The 26,114-nt window shown below is 39.8% G+C and overlaps 1 protein-coding gene across 1 annotated transcript in view; it reads left to right on the top strand.

Annotated features, from left to right (window-relative positions):
- The window catches only part of SLC2A2 (solute carrier family 2 member 2), a 35,033-nt gene that overhangs the window by 5,141 nt on the left and 3,778 nt on the right, over positions 1–26,114 (top strand). Inside the window, exons 3-10 of the mRNA XM_075202117.1 lie at positions 1,035–1,228; positions 2,623–2,747; positions 3,131–3,246; positions 4,977–5,139; positions 13,032–13,219; positions 14,731–14,835; positions 22,131–22,232; positions 24,312–24,515. Coding sequence (XP_075058218.1) covers positions 1,035–1,228; positions 2,623–2,747; positions 3,131–3,246; positions 4,977–5,139; positions 13,032–13,219; positions 14,731–14,835; positions 22,131–22,232; positions 24,312–24,515 — 1,197 coding nt within the window. The remainder of the gene's footprint in view (positions 1–1,034; positions 1,229–2,622; positions 2,748–3,130; positions 3,247–4,976; positions 5,140–13,031; positions 13,220–14,730; positions 14,836–22,130; positions 22,233–24,311; positions 24,516–26,114) is intronic.

The raw sequence follows: 26,114 nt of genomic DNA, 5'->3' as shown, positions 1-26,114 counted from the left end.
TGCAGCCGGCACAATCAGGATATCAGTGTCTAGTGGGCGCAGTAGTTCTATATAACAATACTGAGTGACAGCAATGATCAAAGGAGACGTTCCAAACGATCAGTCTGTATATACAGCTGCACAAGAGCAATATGAATGTGCATAAAAATTATGCAATGTTTTATTACATGTTGCAAGAGATTATAGCTGAACTATGAGGTAATTTGTAGTCTTTACTGCTGGTTCATCATAATATATAACATATTATTTGTGTTTTACAGAGTTTAGCGCAGAATTCCACAGTACATGGGATAAAACTATATGAATATTGCTGTGGCATATCTAATGAGTATAGTCAGACCTATTTTGATGTACGGTTACTTAGTTATCATGATATGCTGATACTTATCAGAAGTTCTTGTGATCACAAGAGTCAGTATCATTGTATTTTTGAATCCTGTGCATTTGCTTCCTTTAGTATTTATCTGTTATAATTATTAAGAGGCAAGTTAATAAAATATTTGTATTACAAGATGTTCATCACATGTTATTACAAACTTATGAGTGGGTACCATACTTGCCAACCTTTGAACAGTGAATTCCGGGAGATCTCGGGCAGGGGGCGTGGTTTGAGGGCGGGAGGGGGCGGGGCTCAGTCAATCGAGTCATTTTGCCCCACCCCGGTGACAAAAACATTATTTTGTTGCGGGGGGTGGGGCCAAAATAACGCGATTCACATCATTTAGCCCATCAAATAGCAGTATGCGGGATACTTGCCTGCTCTCCCAGGAGTCCGGGAGACCAACCCGGATTTTGGGAGTCTCCCGGACATTCCGTGAGAGTTGGCAAGTATGGTGGGTACTGTTGCACCTTGGGTCATGTAAAGCAGCTTGTAACCCAAATAGTTGCTCGTATTTTCATGATTCATGATATGTCTCATTTATAATGTGGTTTATACTGGAATTATGTTTCCATTATAGCACATAGTAATATGTTATGCTATTTATTTATTTTTATCCAGCAGAATGCTAAAGATATTTTTCTTTGCGACACAGGTCATTGAGAAACACTATGCGGACGTGCTGGGCCTACAGATGGAAGAAATTGAGGTGAAGGGAGTAAATATGACCGAGGATGTGAAAGTGCCCCCCGCTGTCACCATGTACTGGTCCCTCTCTGTGTCAGTTTTCTCTCTGGGGGGATTGGTGTCTTCATTTTTTGTTGGATGGATTGCAGATAAACTAGGAAGGTAAATAAAGTTGCAATTAATTAATTTATTTGTAGCTATATAACAGTGAATTAACAAATATAATATACATAACATGTTTCCCTGTTGTCTGTCTCTGCTGCTTGTTTGCAAGCTCTCACCGGTATTACTGCCACAACTGTGGAGAAAATGTATCAGGTTGTGCAACAGCAATACAAGAATGTTTCACATAGTAATGATTATAGGACGTGTTTCATTTGAATACCTGCAATATTCTAATTGTCAAATGCCGATGAAAGGGTTACAGCCAAGATAGTTTGAATGTACACCTTAGTTAAGTAGTGTTTACAATACTAATAATACCAAGAATATCCCAGGCCATGTTATTAAATAGCCCAACTACACATAGTGGAGGCATCAACTTTGCGAACCAGTATTCAGCCTATCAATCTGCTATGAACCAGTAACATACATGATACCTGGTACATGTTCATAAGACCTGCCTTATATTTATGGGGTTCTGTTTCCTAGCGAATTGATAGGTTACATTTTCATAAATATTAATACAGTCCACAAACTGGCTGCCTACACTAGAGGTGGTAGCAGAGGCGGAACTAGCGAGCTGTGGGCTCCGATGCAAGGAAGCATGGAGGAGGAAACCGGGGCCCACAGCTCACTAGTTCTCTGTGCAGTGGGCCTCATTATCTTCATGGGCCCTGGTGCACCGCACCTGCAGCACCAATGTTGTTCTGGATGGCAGGTCCACTTTAAGGCGGAGCACCCACTGATGTTGGAACAACAGAAATTCAAACAACAGAGACACCACGTGAATGTGTCTGAAATGCAACGGTTAACAAGAGATTATACTTTAGTTTGGTGAAGTCGCTAGAGGACTCATTTATTCGTCATTGATTCGTCATTCTGTGCTATGACCTGTGGTATTCACAATAAAATTTTCACTTTTACAGCCATAGTATTATGAAAAGGACAAAGGGTAGAAAGATTAACACATTAGTTTTTATATGTTGCCATCCAAAATATCTAAAGAAATATTGATTTGTGGTGGTAAGGCACAAGAGTCATCTCTTATCATACAACAGAATGGTTTACAGTGTGATTAATAAGGGAGGCTCCTGTACTACAGGTTTATTACTATGTTAAAAGTAACGTGTGCTCTATTAAGACTTACACCAGTGAATCCCAAACTTTTTCAGTTCAAGGCACCCTTAGGGTCTCCAGAATTTTTACAAGGCACCCCTAAGCCAAAATAATTACTAAGTAGTCCCCTGCCTTGCTTACCACTGACCCTGGCTGAGGCACCCATTGGGGGATCACTGAGGCTCCCCAGGGAGCCTAGGCACACAGTTTGGGAACCACTGAGTTGCACAATATCCTGAAAAACTGATAATGATTTCAGCTCATGTTTTAAATTTTAGGATTAAAGCCATGATGGCTGTGAATACTCTGGCCGTCATCGGAGCCCTTCTCATGGGGTTGGCTCCTTTGGGTCAAGCTCATGCTCTAGTTATTGCTGGTCGACTTGTAACTGGGCTTTACTGCGGTAAGTGGACAATATCAAAATCCCCCCATTTACATATACAGTCTGAATACCTAGGGCCTGATTCAGTAAGGATCTTAAATTGAGAAGTTTCTTATTTCAGTCTCCTGGACAAAACCATGTTACAATGCAAGGGGTGCAAATTAATTTTCTGTTTTGCACATAAGTTAAATACTGACTGTTTGTTCATGTAGTGAAGTAATGCACACAAGTTTGTCCTGGGCATAGATATGGGTTATTTTGTATTGCATCTGCATGTTATAACTGACTCCAATTACTTACTGCTTAATGTAAGTGGAGTTGATAAAACATACCCATTATGTTCATTTCTCTTTGCTCATAAAGTTAATAACAATAACAAATGCCCTATATTTACATTATGCTAGGACTGACATCAGGACTAGTTCCCATGTATATTGGGGAGATCTCCCCCACAGCACTGCGAGGAGCTCTTGGAACCATGCACCAGCTGGCCATTGTCACAGGGATTCTCATAAGTCAGGTATGAGTGACCAACAAGATTATTTAATTAAACTAAAAGAAATCAGATATATGTAACACATGCAACAGAGATATTGGCTGCAAACCTTGTGCAATAAGAAATAAAATATTTTCAATACATGTTTTTATTCCATACATAATTTAGTTACAGATATGATTAAACATCTTTTTAGTGTGCACCTAATCCATTATGTCTGTACTACACAAAAAATATGCTAGACTTACATTAGCTAATAAAACTGACTGTACTGTATAAGTTCATTACATGTTCTACTGCTTAATGAGATGTGAGCAAATGTGTGTTCTGGAATAAAATGATGGTGCACAATCTGTTTGTTCTGGAACTACAACTGTCACTGCGCCATTTATCTGTGCAATGTGTCAGTATGGGAGTAATCTGAAATGCAAAGAGTCAATGAGCCATTATCCTGAAATGCAATGTGGAAGCTGGATGAATGCCATACTTGCATACTCCTGGAATGTTCGGGAGTCTCATGAATTTCTGGTGGTTCTCCCAGACCCTCGGGAGTGCAGACATTTCTCCCGGGTCGGCAGCCTTGATAACCCGATTCGCTTCATTTTGACCCCACTGTCAAATGATGATGCGATCGTTCTGTTGCACTGAACCGCGGACTGCACTTGCCACTTGACTTCCAATCCAGTATCTCCCAAAACTGCACATTGCAATTTCTTGTTCTGGTATATTGTGTGCAGTTCTCAATATCTGTTCTTATGCTTTGCAATACAATTACCATAGGATTCTTTGGTGAGCCCAAAGCCTAAGTCAGTGTTGGCTAACCTCCAGGTGTTACAGTCCCAGGATGCTTTGCCAATGTATAGCAGCTTATTGTTGGAAGGGTATGCTGAGACTTGTAGTTTCACAATACCTTGAGTGCCACAGGTTAGCCAACACTGGCCTAAGTGGTCATCTATAATGTGTCAAATATAAGGACAACATGGGAAGTCTGATCTCTCAAAGTCATGAACCAAATATGTCAATGTGGCAGAGTATTGTGTATTTAAAGTCTAAAATATATGTGCTATAAAATATATACTTTTTTACACATCTACCCCAGTCTCTGTTTGTCTAGACTGCACCGTGTGTAAAGCATATAGAACATACATGCCCACTTTTAAGATTTCGGGGGAGAAGTCATGTGACATGGGCTAGGAGGAGGGCGCGGTGACATTTTGCGTCACCATAGCCCCGCCCCCCCTATAAAAAAGCCGAAATTCACGGCACTGAATGGAGGGAGCGGTACTTAATGACACTATTAAGCCCCGCCCCCTCCATTCACTGCCGTGAATTTCGACAAACTTCGGGAGTTTAGCCCACTTTTCCGGGAGTCCGTGAGGACTCCCCAAAATTCGGGAGCCTCCCGGGATTTCCAGGAGAGCAGGCAGGTATAATATAGAACGGTGATGGGCAACATGCGGCCCCCAGCTTCATCCTGCTTTATTGTCAGATTTGCTTTCTATAGCTGGTATCACTAGTTTAAAATGCATGTTGAGATGTTATTACAGTTATGTGTCTCTTTATTTGATTAAATGTATCATTTAACTTATTGCTGAGATTAAGGGTAAGGTGTGGCCCTTTTCAGGGTTGGAGTGCCACACTATCCAGCCCCTTAAGTGTACCAGGTTGCCCATCACTGACATAGAAGGTTTCTTCTTGTGCAACGATTGCTACTAGTCTGTATTGATGGAAAATATGAAATGTTGCTTCCTTAGATTGTTGGACTAGAGTTTATCCTGGGCAGTGAGGCGTTATGGCCGGTCCTCCTAGGACTTTCTGGGGTTCCAGCTGTTATCCAGACTATCTTACTCTTCTTTTGCCCAGAAAGTCCCAGATATGTCTACATTAACCAAGGAAAGGAGGAAGCTACTAAAAGAAGTAAGTAATAAGAATTTGTCATATTGTATGTATGTTATGCTTACTTTGATTACTATAACAAGTAAATATTCTGATAACTTATTTCCATAGGATATGTAACGCTGTAAACAACAGATGTGGGGGTGTTTGTATTTCAATACATTTTATATGGAAAATGCAACTTTTGCATTTATTAATAATACTATAAATATACTATTCTCTCAGACGTAAGACATCTCATTACTTTATAATGTGTATAAATAGTTAATTATTTATAACTAACGCTGTCAGGCCACATCTTTACACTATTGTGGGGTATAAATATTAGCATTTGGACGCCTGTCATATGCTTGACATAGAAAAACTGTTTTGAGTTGGAAGTATATTGAGAGGCATGTGTCTCGAAATACACGTAAGACCGCAATGCTAAAATTAAATTTTACACGTACGTTTGTAATGTAAAATTGTGGCAAACGCTAGATCAGGCTCAGAGTACCTGGTGCTGCTCTTTGCCCACCAAGTCTTATTGGACTCTTGGCAGCTGGCTCTTTTCATTAAGGTATATTCAACATCTTGAGGTTTTGTTGTATGGTGCCACAGTCCTCCTCAGTGCCGGACATTAGCCACAACAGAACAGACATAGAGCTGGCACATACCAGCACGACAAAATACAGATGTGATTACCAAGGATAGGGAGAGGCCTGCTCATGAGAGAGTTTACAATCTCACAGGAAAAACTTTTTTTCCAGCCAGCAATGTGTGGCTCAGAGTAGCTCTTACCATTGCCTGGATACGTGATCCCTGGACACTGGGTAAAAGTTAAGAAAGATAAGATACAAGTAATTAATGGTAGACAAACTATTGATTTGCTGAACAAATATAGTGTTACTGATGGTTAGTGTGGATATGTATAGTTAGTTCTGGCACACTTTGTTGTATGCATCCACTGTGACATAAATATAGCAAAGCTGGGTCTAAAGATTGTGCTCTATTAAGTACCATTCTGTCAGTTCTTCCTATACTGGATAGACCAAATAAACAGCGTGATGTGACGAGAGCCTATCCAGTATTGGAAGTCTGTTCTAACAGTAATGTCCTTACAGTGATTAATAGAGCATCCACCCGGGGAAGCAGGGAAATATACCGTAGACAGCTAAACAACTGCCGGTAAATAAGTACCTTTAATGAATACTTTTGAAAACAATGTAACTCAACTGAGTATAGCTGTCAGATAATCTCAGGGCCTTATTAACGCTTTAAAGGGCCTCACCTGACCCACAAGCTGTTATCTGGTCAGCCCCAGTTAATTACAGTAAGAACATGTAAAAAACAGCATGGGACTAACGGCTACACTACGCACAATGACGCCTCAGACAGCGTTCTGGTGATGCTATTTTGTAGGACGCTACTATTTTGGTACATTTTTGGTTTAATCAATTCTTTATTCTATTAATTCCTCTTTTAAGAAACATATGAAAGTTAGTTGGGTTCATTATTGCAAACAGACACAGCAATTTATGTGCTGATATTTAGGGGTATATTTATTTACTAAGTGGCAGCTCCAACAAACCGCTGATTCTCTGCGCTTTGCCGTCATTTGTTTTATAATGGCAATGTTATTAGTGACAACATGTAAAAATATGACTGCAAAGTGCAGAGAAACTGCCGCTTAGTAAATATATCCCTTAGGCTGATAAAAGCTGGATATTAGAGAGTCATAAATTGTACAACACTGACCACAGCTTTAGTATGGGAACAATAATTGCTTCTCAGTTGTGAGTGTATATTTAAAGCAGATCAGAATACATACATAGAAATGACAGATTTTGATCATACTCAGAGGATCACATACAAGTTGTATGTGATCAGGCTTACTGACAGACAGGACAATGGTTGTATCTGACTTCTGAACCCAAAACACATCTATTTATAAATGCTAACTAGATGGCATTAGCAGAACAGGAGTGCATGATATTTGCATTTCTACAAACCATATCACTTTTTTTTAGCATTTTTTTTAAGCTAATTAACCACAGTCCTCACTGTTTATCCTGAAGTCTGGTTTTGCTGATCTAGCAGTATAGGGAATGTCTGACAGTGCAACTCTGATGGTGTCATGATTACATTTAGTTAAAGGAAATGACCCATCGTTCTAATTCTTTGGCTCACAATAACACAAACAAGCTCCCTTGCAGAGCTTGGATTTGTTTAACATCTCAGTTACCTATAACCTATAATCCCCTGTGCGAGGGCAGGGCCCATCTTAACAACATTATGGGTGCCTGGGCAAAGCAGTGCACTTGGGCCCCTACCTACACAACCACTCACAGGAATAAAAATGTAAGTTATCAATAAAATTAACTTTATATTTATTGGTACCTGCAACAAAATCAGTGTTTAAACATAAAAAGAACATGCTGTACAGCTGTGCATGGGTGAATAGATTTTTTTTCTATTGGGCCCTGCCTATGGGGCCCCTATGCTCGTGGGGCCCCCGGGCAACTGCCCAGCGTGCCCAGGGTGTAAAACAGCTCTGTGCAAGAAGAGATCTGAGGATTCTGGACATACTCCTGCCTTGGTTGTGTTTTGTTTAGGAGTTCTTTGCTCAATGCTATTGACAAATACATTTCTCCTATGTCCGGAAGACTCACGAATTTCTGGGAGTCCTCCTGGACTCCCGGTAGAGCAGGCAATTCTCCCTGGTCCTGGCCGGCTGTCTAAACTAAACAAAGGCCCCTGTTTTTCTTGGTCCATAGTAGTGATGTCTGTTTTTGACGTGAATCTTCAAGCCCTGCCCCCACACTCCCACCTGCATCCCGGACCTTCCGGGAAACATCTTGGCAATTTTGGCAAGTATGATATACATTTGCCTTGTCCACCAGGTTGCAGGATTATGGTCTGTAAAAGTAAATACTCATTCTGGAAAGTAGATACATCATTGCAAAGTGCTGTCTACTATCATTTTTAAACCACTGCATTAAATAATTTGTATTTAACATTTTTGTATATGTCTTAGATAAGTTATAATAGACACATCAGTGTTGTCTTATATTTATACATTTTAATAATACAATTAAATTAGTATATTATTGTACATATTCATGTTCATGTCACTCAATCAACCTTGTCAGAGGAAGTGGCACCCAGTCATGCACCTACGTAGATCAAGTCATTTTGTGCAAAAAAAAAAAAAGCTTTCTGTGTCCAGTTCCCTTGAATACATCTAAATATCTCCTCCTGCTAAAGCAAATATGTTTTTCATTTGACAGCAAAATCAGGTGCATTACCGCAGCTTGTCCTCATTCAGTAACTAACACTTTAATCTGCCCAGCTACTTCCATCACAAGAGACAACATTTTGTCCCCTGCAGTTGCCGTCAGCTTGTTGTGTTATGTGTTCAGCTGTAAAAATAAGAGCAGTTCTCACAGCCAGATGGTAATTGTATGTTGACACATTGCTTCCAGTAGGAAACATTGTTTCCCCATTACATAAGAGTACTCCCACTGCTGAGCATTGGGAGTTCTTTTATCATTGTTTATTTCTTTTAATTACTTTAATGGCTTCTATAAGCTTTTGGGGGAGCTCCATCCACATTTTTTATATTTACATTTCCAAATTGATAATAAGATGAATTGCTGCTGTCTTATGTTGGGAAAACAATGTTCAAATGTACCAGCTTCTTGCTGTAACTCATCATCCATTGTGGTCACTATAAATTGACAAAATATTTGATCAGCCAATTAAATGGCCAAGTCAGTGACCAGTGCATTTGTGCACATCTAGGTAGTTCAAAAGCATGCACTATTCCCAAAGGTTTACTATGTTAGTTTACTATGTTAAAAGTTTACTATGTTAGAATAGACATTAGCATTATCTTTGCTGCTATTATTTTGTGGTATCAAATTAAACTCATCTACTTTATTTTATTTATTTATTATGAAAATATAGAAAATAATCCAAACCATGCTCAGCACACATGGAAAACATCAAAGGGTCCACACCGCTAGTGGGAAATTTAGGGTAGTCCTGTAAATTAGCAGCAAGTAGTTTCTCCATTCTACACAGTTTATTAACTTCCAAAGTCACTAAAATTAAGTTTAAATAAAGGGGTAGTTTGAATGTGGTTGGAGGTTGTACTTTCGATGTGACATTCACACTTTTGCGCAGTGTGTGTCTTCAGATTGTCTTCTCTCTTCGCACACCTAGGTGCACATATAGTTTGTGAACACTCCCCAGAGAGTGAAGGGTAGGTGTGTAGTTTGATGCGGACCATCTAGGAGCATGGGTGCAATACAAAAGCAAAGTGTGCTGCACATACTTTATAATACATAAGTGATTCTCAGATCTGTATAAACTCTTGTAAAAGAAATCAGTATAACTGGTGAGTTCTGATGTCATTGCTCATGTAACCCCAATTTGTTAGGGTAGTTGCGGTAGTGGGTTCTGCATAACTCCTACCTGATATTAGTCCACCAACCAGCTGTACCTCAGACTCCTCCACCTCAGGATCTTATAGATCAAAGTCAGCAAACAGGTATCCATACACATGCAGGTATAATAACCATAGAATAGGAGTGATGCAGATGTGACAGGTAACATAGTGCACATTTACCAAGGATGAACATAATGAATCCCAAGTCATCCTTTTTGGATAGATAAATGATACAGATATATTTATTTACAGTCTCAAAATATACAGGCTATTGTCTTTGTTATTCTAACACATTGCTGCACAAATCATGTTGTTCAATGCTATTTTAGCAGAATGACTAACTTATTACATAGTAGGATAATACACTTTGTTCACAGATTTAGTAGTAAACACTAACCTCTGTAGCAACCCAGCCATTCTCTGGCCTTGTGGGTGCTTATAAAATCATTTGTCTCCAGTGCTGACACTCACTCACTTTGGGAGCTGTCTCTCTCTCTCTTTGATTTCTCTCACTCCTGCACTGCAGCTTTACAGTGATTGCCCCTAACTCCACTTGCAGAATCCATCTGCTTGGTCTTGCTGCAGAAATTTCCTATTTGATGACATGTTCAGATTAGCGCAATCCCACGCCCTTAGATTCCAACTTACTATTAACTTGGCTCAAATGTAACTATCGAACAGGAAATCACAGTCTCTGTCTCACTCTGGTGCTTATCTCAGCATAAACTGGCCTCTATCTCTATACAGGGCCATCTTAACAACATTATGGGCCCCTGGGCAAAGCAGTGCACCGGGGCCCCTAGATATAGATATAGATATATAGATGTATACAGATACAGATCTAGATATATAGAGATAGAGATAGATAGATGTACTTGCTCAGTGACACTTGTAGGTTGTTTATTTTGCAGGTTTTTTTCTTTTGCAGGATTATTTATTCTCATTAAGAGCCGTGCCTATGGGGCCCCCTTGCCCGTGGGGCCCCCGGGCAGCTGCCCATCGTGCCCAATGGAAAAGATGGCCCTGTCTCTATACTCAGTTGTATCACTTCCTCTTTATTTCTATCTTGATCTTGACAACATCTCCCCCTCCTATCTTTCTCTCTCCACACCTCTGTCTCATTCCGGCTTCCCTACTTAACACAATCTTTGATTCTCTTGCAGTACTCAGAACATTTTCCACTTGTTCTGTTCCCCAAGCCAGACCACTCCAATACAGATCTTCCTCCCTAAAAATCCTCCCACAACATTCATCACACATTCTCACACCTCTAGGAGCATTACACGTATGATCAATGGGTTATGCTGTCAGTGCTTCCCTCTTCATCAGGGAAACTCTTGTATTATAAAGAACAATGCACCACTTACTGTAACTTAATACATATATATGAGGTCACTATAGAGACCCGTGATGTGTATAAGCACTTGGTCTGCAGTCCTGTCCATTTACATTGAACTTCTCAGTGACTTAGATAAATGAAGTTACAAGTGCATTTCTGGAGGCCAATGGATGAGTTTTTTCATGTATCAGCCCTCCAAAGAAACACATTTTGCAATAAAGGGAAACAGGAATGTAATAGTTTAAAAGAGGTACAGCTGTACTATTAGATAGATAGCTTGAAAGAGATGTGCAGACTGATGACCCGAAATATTTATATAAAGTCTTTCATGTTCTGCTCTGAGTTGCCATCAATTATTCTTGTTACGTGGAGTGCGGTGCTCAGTATTGCGAATCTAGTGAGATATTCTTGAGAAACTGAGTTTAATGTTTAACTTAACTAAGCACTGTCTAACAAAGGCATCCCTAAACATGTCCATACATTACATTGTACATCATAAACACAGCCATGTGAATCTAATGTGACTGAGATGTTGTTTATTAAATGTACCATGAATATATCTGGTAAAAGCACACTCTTTTCTCTGGACATGTTTAGAATTTTGTAATATGCCAGTGGCCTCCTGTACAATGATACTACAACATGTCTCCCAACATTAGAAGCTTAGGACACGGGATGCATGACGTTACTGAGTAGTGGCACACCACTGAAAGTGGACGTGGTCCTGCTGGGGCCATGACCGCATCACATTGGGATGTACCATGTTCTCTGGTGCTGTGGTAGGCCATACTATAACACATACTTACCAACTTTCTCATCTTGAAATCCGGGAGCCTGCGGAGGAGGTGGGCGTAACGGGGGCGGGGCTCCAAAATGCACGTCATTTTGGACCCGCCCCCATGACGTGATGACGCAAAACGCGTCATTTGACAGCGGGGGCGGGGCCAAACGCCGCGATTCACCGGGAATCGCGGTGTTTGGGACTTAATTCTGCCCACTTCACTAGGAAGTGGGCAGAATAATCCAGATGCGGGAGATTGCCACACTCGCTCAGGAGTCCGGGAGACTCTCGCAAAATGCGGGAGTCTCCCGGACATTCCGGGAGAGTTGGCAAGTATGCTATAACGCTAGGCTGCCCAGCCCATAGAGCATTATTTTGAAGTCCACTTGTAAGCTAGAAACATAAAGTGTTGTGCATCTTTTGATAACAAGAGCAGTGGATTCATTAGTCATGGACATTAGTGCTCTGGGAACAAGGAAATCATTAAAATCTACAATCAGCCAAACATGTTAAACCATTTTAAATGTGTCTTTTAAATGTCTTTTAAGTAACATTTATGGTTATGTTTAGAGCAGACTCCATGTGATATCATATAAGGTTCCTGGTCAATTCCACCTTGTTCTCGATAATACATTTGTCATAATACAGTGTTACACTCCATGGGATATATTTACTAAACTGTGGGTTTAAAAAAGTGGAGATGTTGCCTATAGCAACCAATCAGATTCTAGTTATCATTTATTTAGTACATTCTACAAAATGACAGCTAGAATCTGATTGGTTGCTATAGGCAACATCTCCACTTTTTCAAGCCCGCAGTTTAGTAAGTATACCCCCCATGTCTTGGCAGACCTTACCTCTGAGGAATCTATAGTCATTTCAATTAAACTCCACTAAAGAGAACACCCCGCCCTCCATATGTGTGAGTTCAGCTATCTGTGCAGCAGACTACAGCTGTGAGTGATGTCAATGTCCATAGAGACTTCAGTATCACTCTAGGAGAGCCCAGTTAAATAAGCAGTCAATTTACTATTCAATCATTAAAGGGCCAGGAGTACTAAATATTTATTTTTAATATCATGTGCTTATCATGTTTATTCTCCAATATTACATGTACCAATACTTACCTTGGATCTTCCATCTTGTGCATGGCGTTAATATATAATTTATATGTTTTGTAATCAGAGATAGCTGTTGGCTTTTAATTGTTTTACAATAGCCTAAGGGATCCAGAACTGTTATTTCTCATACTCAGTACTGGATTGTGTCTGACATTTGTTAGGTATTTAATATATTCATTCACACCTAGACTCATGTAAATTTAACTTGTGTTTACCATGTTTTCTGTATTCTGTTTATAGTTTTGAAAAGACTTAAGGGAGAATATGACACATCTAAGGACATTGAGGAGATGAGGAAGGAAAAGGAAGAAGCAGCGCGTGAAAAGAAAGTGTCAATTATTCAATTGTTTAAATCCCCGAACTACAGACAACCACTTTTAGTCTCACTGGTCCTCCACATCTCTCAGCAGTTTTCCGGAATCAATGGGGTAAGTACTTTCAAATTTACCATAGTTGCTTGGGTTAGATATGATTCTCGTGTCCTCTTATTGGGCCGTTAAACATGTACACTGGCAAGAAGAGCAGCACTGTCCTGGGAAAATCAGGATAAGTGAGAGTCCTACACTAATTAGACAAACTTATGTCCATTTTTGCCTTGACATAGTGCCCTACCATACATGTGCTTCTGTTGTGATTGACTGCACATACTTGTTGACATTAAACAGTGGAAAATTACATAATGTACTCAGCTGAAAACAGTACATTCTCCAGAAATGGTAAAGGTGAAATCTTGTACTGAGTTTATGTTTTCTTTGCTGATAAAGTTAATAAAAATAATTTTAACACACAAAATAAAAATGTACCATCGAAAATGAGAGGGTATTGGGAGTACACCCAAGTTAATTTCACAAAGTTGAAGAATTGTCTAAAGATAAATAAAAGTAAATGCCCTGATATCATTTTGAAGTTGCAGTAAATGCTAAATTATGACACCAGTACATTTGGTTAAATAGAGCTAAAACAGTACTACTTTTATACCAGTAAAATGCACATTTTAGGGGGGAATTGATGGTAATTACGCGCACTATTACCGTAATAAAGGTAATAATGCGCAGGCCGCGTTACTTTTAACAGTAACGCGGCCTGCGCATTATTACCTTTATTACGGTAATAGTGCGCGTAATTACCGTTATTATGGCAGTTCTAACAACGGTTTTTTGCTCGCAGCTCCCTAACAGTAATGGTTTTAGCGCACCGGTACTTCGGGTGGAATTGAATTCACCCCTTAGGGGCATATTCAATTGTTTGAATATCCCGCGGCGTTAAAACTATTACCGTTATTACAGTAATAGTAAGCCGGATTTCAGCTCGCGGAAACCTGAGCCGCGAGCTGAAATCCAGCGAGAAAAGTACCGAAATACCGGTATTTACGCACACTATAGTGCGTGTGCCGCCAGATTTTTGGCTATAATGCCAACAATTGAATATGCCACTTAGAGTCTGACACTTTTATGTGTTACTATTTACTTTTATACAATATTAGTGTCCAATTAGTTTCTGATGAATTTAAGGCTATTGTGTGTGGTGTGGGGGTGGGGGTGGTAGCCTGGGATATGGATTGTAAGCTCCATTGGTGGACGGACTGATGTCAATGATTAAATGTTCTCTATAATGCACTTAGAAAAATGTATGTTCTATATAAATAGCTGATAATAAATAAATAACCATGTTTTATATGCAAAATGTACATTGACCACTCGGGTCAATCTAGTTGTTGGTTCTCTGTTTTGCTTCAGATGTAGAAAGATAAGGCTATGTACAAACTTATCTGTGTGTGTTAACTGGCTATGACCGGACAGAAGTGACATAAAGGCAGTTTCTTTCTGTTCAAAGGCAAGGAAGTTATTCCCAGCACACGGCAGAATGCTGACACAACACCTTGTACACAATGTAAAACAAAACAAAATAAAATAATAAAGAATCTTTCATCTCTTAACAGATTTTCTACTATTCTACGAGTATTTTTACTAAATCAGGAATTAGCCAACCAGTATATGCAACTATAGGAGTTGGTGCGGTAAACACAATCTTCACTGTTGTTTCGGTAAGTAATTATGTTACAGGTAATTATACAGTTGTAAAAAACAAAACAAATACAAGTACATCGATACACACTCATACAGACTCATACATATACACACTATTGTTCTTATGTTTAGAAGACAGTTAAGAGAGTCTTACCCTAGTAAGCTCATATCCAATCACTTAAACATTTATTTAGATCCCAAAAGACTGTGATTTCCTAAGGATGTTTTAAAGGTTGATTGACAATACATAATATAAGCAGAAATAGCAAGTAATGATACACTTTGACATCCAAGCTGTAGCTAGTCTTGAGGGTGAACCACATATGTTAGATAAGAAGTTCGGTCATCCACAAATTATGGACAAGAATTTAAAACTTTAATTACAGTAGTACTGTATTTTGAGATAAAGAAAAACACAAGTATCTTATTTCCCAAGAGTTACTGTTTATCTGCTACTTCAATATCATAGAAAACTTTTTATAACATTACCCAAGGAATAATGACTGTAAAAAACTATTTGCCCCTTTTGTAATTTTTTTATAAATATTTTTTTTCAGCATGAAATCAGCATTGATTTATACATGAATTCTTAACACTGATAAATGCAAAATACTCTGTAAGGTCAACCAGAACACATATAGAGACACAAAAATAAACCCTAGAGCAATTGGAAAAGTCACATAATTAATTGCAGGAATTCACCTGTATACAATTAAACATTTTTCTTTAGAAATAAAAACATATACAGCTGTATGTGAGAGGTCCCACTCTTGGTTAGTGCATTTCCAAAAGAGCCTCATTATGCAGATAAAAGAACATTAAAACCAAATCTGAGAAAAGGTTATTGAAAAGCACCAATCAGTGGAAGGGTAAATTAAGATTTCAAAGACTTTTATAATCACCTGTCAAGTGCATTGTAAAGAAATGGAGAGAATACAGCAAAACAATGAATTTGTCTTGGCCAAGCCATCCCCCAACACCAACCATGTGAGAACATTGGGTAGGGAGGCCGTTAGCAGCTAGATTTAGTAAGATTTGAGTTTGGGGGCCACAAATCGCCGGCAGATTAATGGCCCAAATTGCTGCATTTGCTATAGGGCGGTTTGAGGCTGCGATGCAAAATGGCTGACGATGTGTGGCGGTTTGAAAACAGCTAAACTGCCGGCAGTTTGGTTAAAACCGCCATCAAAATCGTCATCCAAAGATCGGACAGGTCAGTTTTAACACTTGCTTCTGAATGGCTTGATAGCTCAAACATACTGTTTGAGTAATTTTGCAATTCAGACCATAAGAGGAAGCCATTGATACATTGATATTTAAATTATTGGGGCAATCAATATTTAATGATTATGGGGCAAAATTATTTTAAAATTAATTTAGGGGGAAATTTTAACTTTCATTATATTAAGGGGACACAATTAATGAATTATTATATTATTCAGGCACTATGTAATGCCAAATTGTGCAACATAAATAATTATATCCACCATTAACAATCAGTTTATATTATTAGCTATTCACATTTCCCCCATAATATAATACAATAATACAGAGCCGTAACTAGGGTGGTGCGGGCGGTGCCGTCACCCCGGGCGCAAGCCCGAGGGGGCGCAGCAGCCACCCGCTACCTTCCCCTCTGTGTTGTTTTTTTTTACTATGTAACACAGAGGGGAAGGTAGCGGGTGGCTGCTGCGCCCCCTCGGGCTTGCGCCCGGGGTGACGGCACCGCCCGCACCACCCTAGTTACGGCTCTGTAGTTGGGGGAGGGGGGGGTGTTGCGAGTCAGGGGAGGGGGGTGCCGCGAGAGGGGGGAGAGGCTAATGTGGTGGCTGGTCCATGAAAGGACTATGAAAAAAAACGCCGGCTCCCTGTCACTGCAGCATCACTGATGATGTCACCATGCTGTCAGTGCAGGAGACCCAACACTGTGGGGAGCTGAGAACAGACCTTAAGTAAGTGAGGGGGTGGGGGGATCTGTCAGCTCCATTAGTTGTTCTCTCCCTAAGCACTGGTCTATTATATCACATGCTGTGTGTTAGCAGCTCTTTGCTTCCAGGACTGCCCCTCCCAGCATCCCCAGCTCCTCCTGACAGCCCTGCGTTCCACCAACACTCTCACCTCTGCTCCTGATAACTATGACTCCAGTGCCCCTCCCAACTCTCGGTATAGTACAGAGCCTCCATCATTGACCTTTCCTTGCCCTGCATATCAGTTCCCTCTGTTTCTATCCAGATATGTTTCCCTTCCTTCTGATCCCTGACACCTGTCAATTCTGACTCCTGGACCCCCGAAATACAGCTGTAACCTCTGCACCCTCTCCATCACAGGAATGCTCTCTGTATAGTATGGCGGTCACAGGAATGCTCTCTGTATGGTATGGTGGTCACAGGAATGCTCTCTGTATAGTATGGTGGTCATAGGAATGCTCTCTGTATAGTATGGTGGTCATAGGAATGCACTCTGTATAGTATGGTGGTCACAGGAATGCTCTCTGTGTAGTATGGTGGTCATAGGAATGCTCTCTGTATAGTATGGTGGTCATAGGAATGCTCTCTGTATGGTATGGTGGTCACAGGAATGCTCTCTGTATAGTATGGTGGTCATAGGAATGCTCTCCATATAGTATGGTGGTCACAGGAATGCTCTCTGTATAGTATGGTGGTCACAGGAATGCTCTCTGTATGGTATGGAGGTCACAGGAATGCTCTCTGTATAGTATGGTGGTCATAGGAATGCTCTCCATATAGTATGGTGGTCACAGGAATGCTCTCTGTATAGTATGGTGGTCACAGGAATGCTCTCAGTATGGTATGGAGTTTACAGGAATGCTCTCTGTATGGTATGGAGGTCACAGGAATGCTCTCTGTATGGTATGGAGGTCACAGGAATGCTCTCTGTATGGTATGGAGCTCACAGGAATGCTCTCTGTATAGTATGGAGGTCACATGAATGCTCTCTGTATGGTATGGAGGTCACATGAATGCTCTCTGTATGGTATGGAGGTCACAGGAATGCTCTCTGTATAGTATGGTGGTCATAGGAATGCTCTCTGTATAGTATGGAGGTCACAGGAATGCTCTCTGTATGGTATGGAGGTCATAGGAATGCTCTCTGTATGGTATGGAGGTCATAGGAATGCTCTCTGTATAGTATGGTGGTCACAGGAATGCTCTCTGTATAGTATGGAGGTTACAGGAATGCTCTCTGTATAGTATGGTGGTCATAGGAATGCTCTCTGTATAGTATGGAGGTCACAGGAATGCTCTCTGTATAGTATGGAGGTCACAGGAATGCTCTCTGTATAGTATGGTGGTCACAGGAATGCTCTCTGTATAGTATGGAGGTCACAGGAATGCTCTCTGTATAGTATGGAGGTCACAGGAATGCTCTCTGTATGGTATGGTGGTCATAGGAATGCTCTCTGTATAGTATGGTGGTCACAGGAATGCTCTCTGTATAGTATGGAGGTCACAGGAATGCTCTCTGTATAGTATGGAGGTCACAGGAATGCTCTCTGTATGGTATGGTGGTCATAGGAATGCTCTCTGTATAGTATGGTGGTCACAGGAATGCTCTCTGTATAGTATGGAGGTCACAGGAATGCTCTCTGTATAGTATGGTGGTTATAGGAATGCTCTCTGTATAGTATGGTGGTCACAGGAATGCTCTCTGTATAGTATGGAGGTCACAGGAATGCTCTCTGTATAGTATGGAGGTCACAGGAATGCTCTCTGTATGGTATGGTGGTCATAGGAATGCTCTCTGTATAGTATGGTGGTCACAGGAATGCTCTCTGTATAGTATGGAGGTCACAGGAATGCTCTCTGTATAGTATGGTGGTTATAGGAATGCTCTCTGTATAGTATGGTGGTCACAGGAATGCTCTCTGTATAGTATGGAGGTCACAGGAATGCTCTCTGTATAGTATGGAGGTCACAGGAATGCTCTCTGTATAGCAGGGGCGGATTGGGAACTTAAAGTGGCCCTGGAAAAAATTATTGAAGTGGCCTCATGTCGGCGGGACCAAAATAACTGTAGGTGGGGCCAACACAAAAGTAGGCGGGATTTAGAACTACAGGAATTTGGTTGTAGTAAAATTTAGGAAAACCTAGATGTGATGACTTTACACACAGTGGGTCATCTCTAAAGCCATGCAGGGCAAATGTATAGTATACTATAGGCAGCCCCCTCTTAGTATAGTATAGTATAGGTAGCCCCCCAATAGTATAGTATAGGTAGCCACCCTTAGTATAGTATAGGTTGCCCCCCTTAGTATAGTATAGTATAGGTAACCCAACTTAGTATAGTATAGGTAGCTCCCCTTAGTATAGTATAGGCAGCCCCCCCTTAGTATAGTATAGGTAGCCCCCTTAGTATAGTATAGTATAGGTAGCCCCCTTAGTATAGTATAGGTAGCCCCCCATAGTATAGTATAGGTTGCCCCCCTTAGTATAGTACAGTATAGGTAGCCCCCTTAGTATAGTATAGGTAGCCCCCCATAGTATAGTATAGGTTGCCCCCCTTAGTATAGTATAGGTAGCCCCCCTTAGTATAGTATAGGTAACCCAACTTAGTTTAGTATAGGTAGCTCCCCTTAGTATAGTATAGGCAGCCCCCCCTTAGTATAGTATAGGTAACCCACCTTAGTATAGTATAGGTAGCTCCCCTTAGTATAGTATAGGCAGCCCCCCTTAGTATAGCATAGTATAGGTAGTCCCCCTTAGTATAGTATAGGACCCCCCTTAGTATAGTATAGTATACTAAGCCCCCCTCACTTACCTTCAGTTGCTCTGAGCAGCGTCTCTTCGCACATCAGGCAGACAGGAAGTGAAGTCAGACTTCCTGTCTGCCGAACAGCACCATGAGAGCCTAGCAATTGGCTGCCTGTTGCTGCCCACTGAACACCAATATTTTAGATTGCTTTCCTGTACGTGCCTCCCCCCGCCGCATCCAAACCCGCCCCCCGGGAAAATCTGAGGTGGCCTCCAGGTGGCCTCGTTAGGCCATCGGCCTACTGGGAAACTTCCCTGTAAGGTCTATGGCCAATCCGCCCCTGCTGTATAGTATGGTGGTCATAGGAATGCTCTCTGTATAGTATGGTGGTCATAGGAATGCTCTCTGTATAGTATGGTGGTCATAGGAATGCTCTCTGTATACTATGGTGGTCATAGGAATGCTCTCTGTATAGTATGGTGGTCACAGGAATGCTCTCTGTATGGTATGGCGGTCACAGGAATGCTCTCTGTATAGTATGGAGGTCACAGGAATGCTCTCTGTATAGTGTGGAGGTCACAGGAATGCTCTCTCTATGGTATGGCGGTCACAGGAATGTTCTCTGTATAGTATGGAGGTCACAGGAATGCTCTCTGTATAGTATGGAGGTCACAGGAATGCTCTCTGTATAGTATGGAGGTCACAGGAATGCTCTCTGTATAGTGTGGAGGTCACAGGAATGCTCTCTCTATGGTATGGCGGTCACAGGAATGTTCTCTGTATAGTATGGAGGTCACAGGAATGCTCTCTGTATGGTATGGAGGTCACAGGAATGCTCTCCGTATGGTATGGCGGTCACAGGAATGCTCTCTGTATAGTATGGATGTCACAGGAATGCTCTCTGTATTGTATAGCGGACACTAGGAGGCTCTTTATATTGTATGTATGTGTGTGTGTGTGTGTATATATATATATATATATATATATATATAATAATTTCGTGTGATGGTGATAAGGGGGCACAATGTGATAAAGATGGCTCCATGGCACGGTGTGATAAAGGAGAAACTGTGATGGACGGCACAGTGGGGTGAAGTAGCAGTGTGATACAGATGGTACCGTTACAATTATGTTTTAATGTGTTTCAGTGAGTTTTATTTAAAAAAACAATTCATTTTTTATACAGCTAGCATGTGACAGCTGCATTTAAAGTACTTTGATTCTATGGAGGCTTATTACATAAAGATCCTTACAAAGCCAGACCGTGAAGAATGGGGAGGGACGGGTTTCAGTGCGGTTTAGAACTTGTAAAGCGCTAGCCACGCCCACACAGTAGGTTGACCACGCCCACGCGACTATTGACACTCCCACTTAGATGGGGGGCGCCGGTGCCCTGTCTCGCCCAGGGCACTAAAATGTCTAGTTACGGCACTGCAATAATAGTGTCCCCTTAAAATAAAGAAAAAAAAATGTTTTGCCCCCATAAGTTAAATGGGAAGAGAACTTTGTGGTGCACAGATTAATCTAGGTCAGGTAGTAGTGATGAAATTAGTCCTATGTAAATTGCTGACAAAATAAGTTCACCTGTTAGAACAGAGCATTCTGTATTTCAGCCTGTAAGCAGTTTATTTTATCTTAGCATACAAGGTCAGAAGCAAATTAAATGCTGACACCCACAAAATGCAGCCAGGCAGTCTGTTATTTATTACCAAACATGCTGGGTAATTTTTGAGTTGTGAAACAGTGTCATAAGCAACTGGATACAGAAGAAAAATATGCATTTGTTAAGTAAAGTTGATTTAAAAGTAGATGAATTCATTTACCTTGTTACTTCAATTGATCACAGTATTCTACTGCTAAAAAATGCAATACCGTATTTATAATTTAATGTATTCATATTATTTATACTGCCCATTGTTGGATAAGAGTTATAATTGTTTTGATCTCTTAACCAGTGCACTTGTGATAACAGTGGTGATATCACTAGTGCTTTAGATGGATGGATCCTTGCTGTATTTATTTGTAGAGGTCTTTATCAGTCTTGTGTAAGCTTCTGCTGATAATGACATTTAATGGCAACAATTAACATTTCCCTAGAAAACGAGTAACGTAATGATAACTTAATAGTTATTAAACAACTTAATAGATATTTCCATTTGTTGGACATATGCTTGCAATCCTTAAAGTGGGGTTTCATCTCCATTGTCTCCAGTGGGTCTCTTTTTGAGGATTTCCCTTTGTTTGGTAAGTTAGATAATTACTGATTCGGTGAAATTGATTTATCCAGCTGTACACGGAGAGAGCAAAATCTTCAAAATATTTCCATTATGGGGAACTTGAGGACCAGATATATTCTGTTTTATAGGGTTAGAAACACTCTTGTATTTAATCACTTGTGTTTCCAGCCAAACCACTGCCATCTCTGAGCTATCAGGAGCACATAGATGCGTAGGGGGCGCCAAGAACACAATCCGTCACTCATTCAGCATTTTCCCATGGTGCCTCCACGGCTGTGATTAACATGAGTATTTGTATGTGCGGTTATAGAAACAAAGATGCAGTAATTGATTGACATCTAACCCTCTGTGTTATGTTACAGGTTTTCCTTGTAGAGAGAGCTGGAAGGAGATCCCTCTATATCATCGGTTTAGCAGGCATGTGCATCTGTGCTGTAGTCATGACTATTGCTCTAGCTCTGTTGGTAAGTTCAGTATGAATTACAGGCTGTTGCTTTAGAAAAAAACAAAGTCACACTGCAACCCAAGTTCACTATAAATATAAACTAGTCTGTTTCATAGTTTTAATAGGAGAGCATGCAATAATCAATCTGGAATCTACGGGTTTGTAAAAGTGGAGTTGTTGCCTATAGCAACCAATCAGATTCTAGCTATCATTTATTTAGTACATTCTACAAAATGATAGTTGGAATCTGATTGGTTGCTAAAGGCAACATCTCCACTTTTTTAAACCCGCAGTTTAGTAAATGTAGACCCAAATGTGTTTCTTTCTAACTGAACGAATGTCAAATTTGATTGGGCACCTATTCCATTCAAAAAATAAGAATGTTATAATAAAAATGGGTATGAGTCGTTAAATAGCTGTTGAACAATAGCACAGGCATAATAGGTGGCATGTTTCAATGAATGAATACATTAATGGATAATTTAATCAATCAAAGCCAGTTATTTTTTAGCCAGATATTTGTCCCTATAATAATGAATTTCTTAAAGTGAGTTGTTATGATATAAGTCATTATAAGTTCAAAAATGGTAGGTTATATACCAATTAACTATTACTTAAACCAGGGATACTTACCCACTTCATAATATTTTGGATATTATCAAGAATGACAGACAAAACACCTTGATGATGACATTGAATCTATGATTATATATTATGATATAGGGGTCTATTTACTAATTATGCTATGTTTACTGCGATAGGCAACAATATGTATCACAGCATAACGCTGAGATGCATAATGTTGATCCCAGGTATTTAACACTTACCTTGTTTGCGATGCAATGCAAAATTTGGCATTGTTCCTTCTGCTTCCGCGATGGTCAGAAGCAATGGTTCTTCCTTATGAATGATCAAACGTGCATGGGCCAGTAAAATATCCGGTCATGCACAGTTCAATTATGCAAAAGGCTCCGACTGCATAAAGGTCAGTCTATAGGGGTCTATGCACGATCGGGTGCCTAATGCCATCCTGAGATGGTGTTTGGATTTTAAGCTTTTTGCAGCTGTAAATCGGCAAATTTGTAGTCCCCATATTAATATATGGGGTCTGTGATAAGAAAGGATACATTGAAATCTATGATTTTTCCTGCATTGAACCCTTTGTAAATAATGCACTGGACATTTTACAGAGAGAACCTCCGTTTTCTCCATTTCAGTGGCTCATTGCATCTTTGTAAATAGGTTCCATAGTGTTAAATGACTTGATCTCCCTATGTCCATGCACTAAAATTAGTATCATAAAAAGTGTGGCTCACAATGTCTGTGTACACCTCTGTGTAAATTGTATGTTTTCCTTTAAAGGACTCCTAGGGGCAGATTCATTTGTCCACAATGTTCCTAAGAATATCGCGAACATGCTCTTTTACCCTCTGTGGGGCACGAGTAATAATCAGTGTTACTACTGTCCAAAAATATCTGTGCAAGGTGTCTTGTGGCCGTGCCGGAGGCACCTTGCATGGATATTTAGGGAATTGAATCTACCCCCTAACCTTAAATCATAAGTTATACACAGTAAAGAGATATCAGTAACATTTACAATGATATATGTACAGATTAATTAAATATATCGCTGACTGTGCTTAAAATAACATTGTGGTCCAAGGTGAAGGTTTTCTTCTTATGCACAGTAGACTTTCTGCCAGCAACCCTAGTGCAGATCAGTTTAGCAGACACTTTTAACTTGAAAATGGCTCATAACAGAGATCAAATGTTTTCACTCAACTACACAGCTCACTCTCAAGTTCTTCTAAAGCATTAGACATTTTACATAAATATTTGTGAATGTTATTAGTAGTTCTCTTATATATGCGGCAACTTGTTTTTAAGCTTTAGTGATCCCTTATAATGGTCGGTAGCAGGTGCTTATAGCATATGTATGGCCAACATCCTTGATGAATTCCCAAGCCTTCTATTCATATATTTATATATAAAAATCTAACACAACTTTATAGTTGAATAGTAATGAATAACCGAGGGTAAATATCACCTAATTGACTGGACCAGAAAAGAAACTTATATAATGACTTTGTTCCCTTAGGCTCATCATGCTTGGATGAGCTATCTGTGTATGGTTGCCATCTTCCTCTTTGTGATCTTCTTTGAAGTTGGGCCTGGACCCATCCCTTGGTTCATTGTTGCCGAATTGTTCAGCCAAGGTCCACGGCCTGCAGCTATGGCAGTATCTGGATTTGTCAACTGGACCTGTAACTTCATAATTGGAATGTGTTTTCAGTACATCGCTGTGAGTATGAACCTCTACTTTATGCAGTGTTCACCTCTCTAGGCTGTTATCTACATTGCATGGGCTTTATTCACATGTCCATTATTATTATTGTCTAATAGTATGGTGTCACCATACTATGCAACACTATCCATAATATATTGAATCAGCTAGCAGTCCAGATATTCTACCACACAAACATTATTAGAGTTTATTTTGTCATAAGCCTATTAACCAAGCAGTATGTTTTTGGACTGTGAGAAGAATCCAGAACACCCAGAGGAAACCCATGCAAACATGGAGCACATATATATCTAATATATAAATGTCTAGTGGCGTGTGTTAGTCTGTCTGTCTGTGTGTGTGTGGAAAAAATAAAACCGAGCTGCAGCGCCACCTGCTGGGCAGAGTTATACACTGACCTACTAAATTCTTAGTGTGTGTGGGAAAAAAAAATCAGAAAGGGCTGAAATTTGGTATACTAAGATGTTTTTAATTTGTTAATTTAATTTACTGTTAAAAGTGTTTATAAAGATTTTTAAAAAATATATATATATTTCTTGAAGGAGAAGTGACAGTTGTGAGTGGTTGGTGGTTGCCGGGGGTGACAGTGGGGAGTGGTTGGTGGTTGAGGCCTGGGCTATGGCCCAAATGCATGACAAGAACCTTTTTAACACCTTAAGTAGCTTGATTTGACTAGAATGCATGAGTATCATGCACGGGTTAACTTGTGTATATATATATATATATATATATATATATATATATATATATATATTAGATAGATAGATAGATACATATATCGATAGATAGATATATGTATCTATCTATCTATCCATATATATATATGTATATATATATATATATATATACACAAGTTAACCCGTGCATGATACTCATGCATTCTAGTCAAATCAAGCTACTTAAGGTGTTAAAAAGGTTCTTGTCATGCATTTGGGCCATAGCCCAGGCCTCAACCACAAACCACTCCCCACTGTCACCCCCGGCAACCACCAACCACTCACAACTGTCACTTCTCCTTCAAGAAATATATATATATTTTTTAAAAATCTTTATAAACACTTTTAACAGTAAATTAAATTAACAAATTAAAAACATCTTAGTATACCAAATTTCAGCCCTTTCTGATTTTTTTTCCCACACACACTAAGAATTTAGTAGGTCAGTGTATAACTCTGCCCAGCAGGTGGCGCTGCAACTTGGTTTTATTTTTTTCACACACACACACAAACACACACACAGACAGACAGACTAACACACACCACTAGACATTTATATATTAGATATATATATATAGATATATATATATATATATATTATATATAGAGAGAGAGAGAGAGATATGTATCTATCTATCTATATATATATATATATATATATATGTGTGTGTGTGTATTCACCCTCTAAAATTAGACACACTGGGCCTGATTCATTGAGGAAAGTAAAGGAAAAAATAAAGTAATTTTGCACCTTGGCAAAACCATGTTGCATTGGAGGGGGTGGCAAATTTAAAATGTGATGGCAGCTTTGTAGTTGGGGTAGGTGGTTCTAGATCAACTTTAAGTTTCAGTGTACAAATAAAGCTAAGTGTTTGTGTGC

This window comes from Mixophyes fleayi, chromosome 3 (assembly GCF_038048845.1).
Source record: "Mixophyes fleayi isolate aMixFle1 chromosome 3, aMixFle1.hap1, whole genome shotgun sequence".
NCBI classification, from domain to species: Eukaryota; Metazoa; Chordata; class Amphibia; order Anura; family Limnodynastidae; genus Mixophyes; species Mixophyes fleayi.
This window is presented reverse-complemented; position numbering and strand designations above follow the sequence as displayed.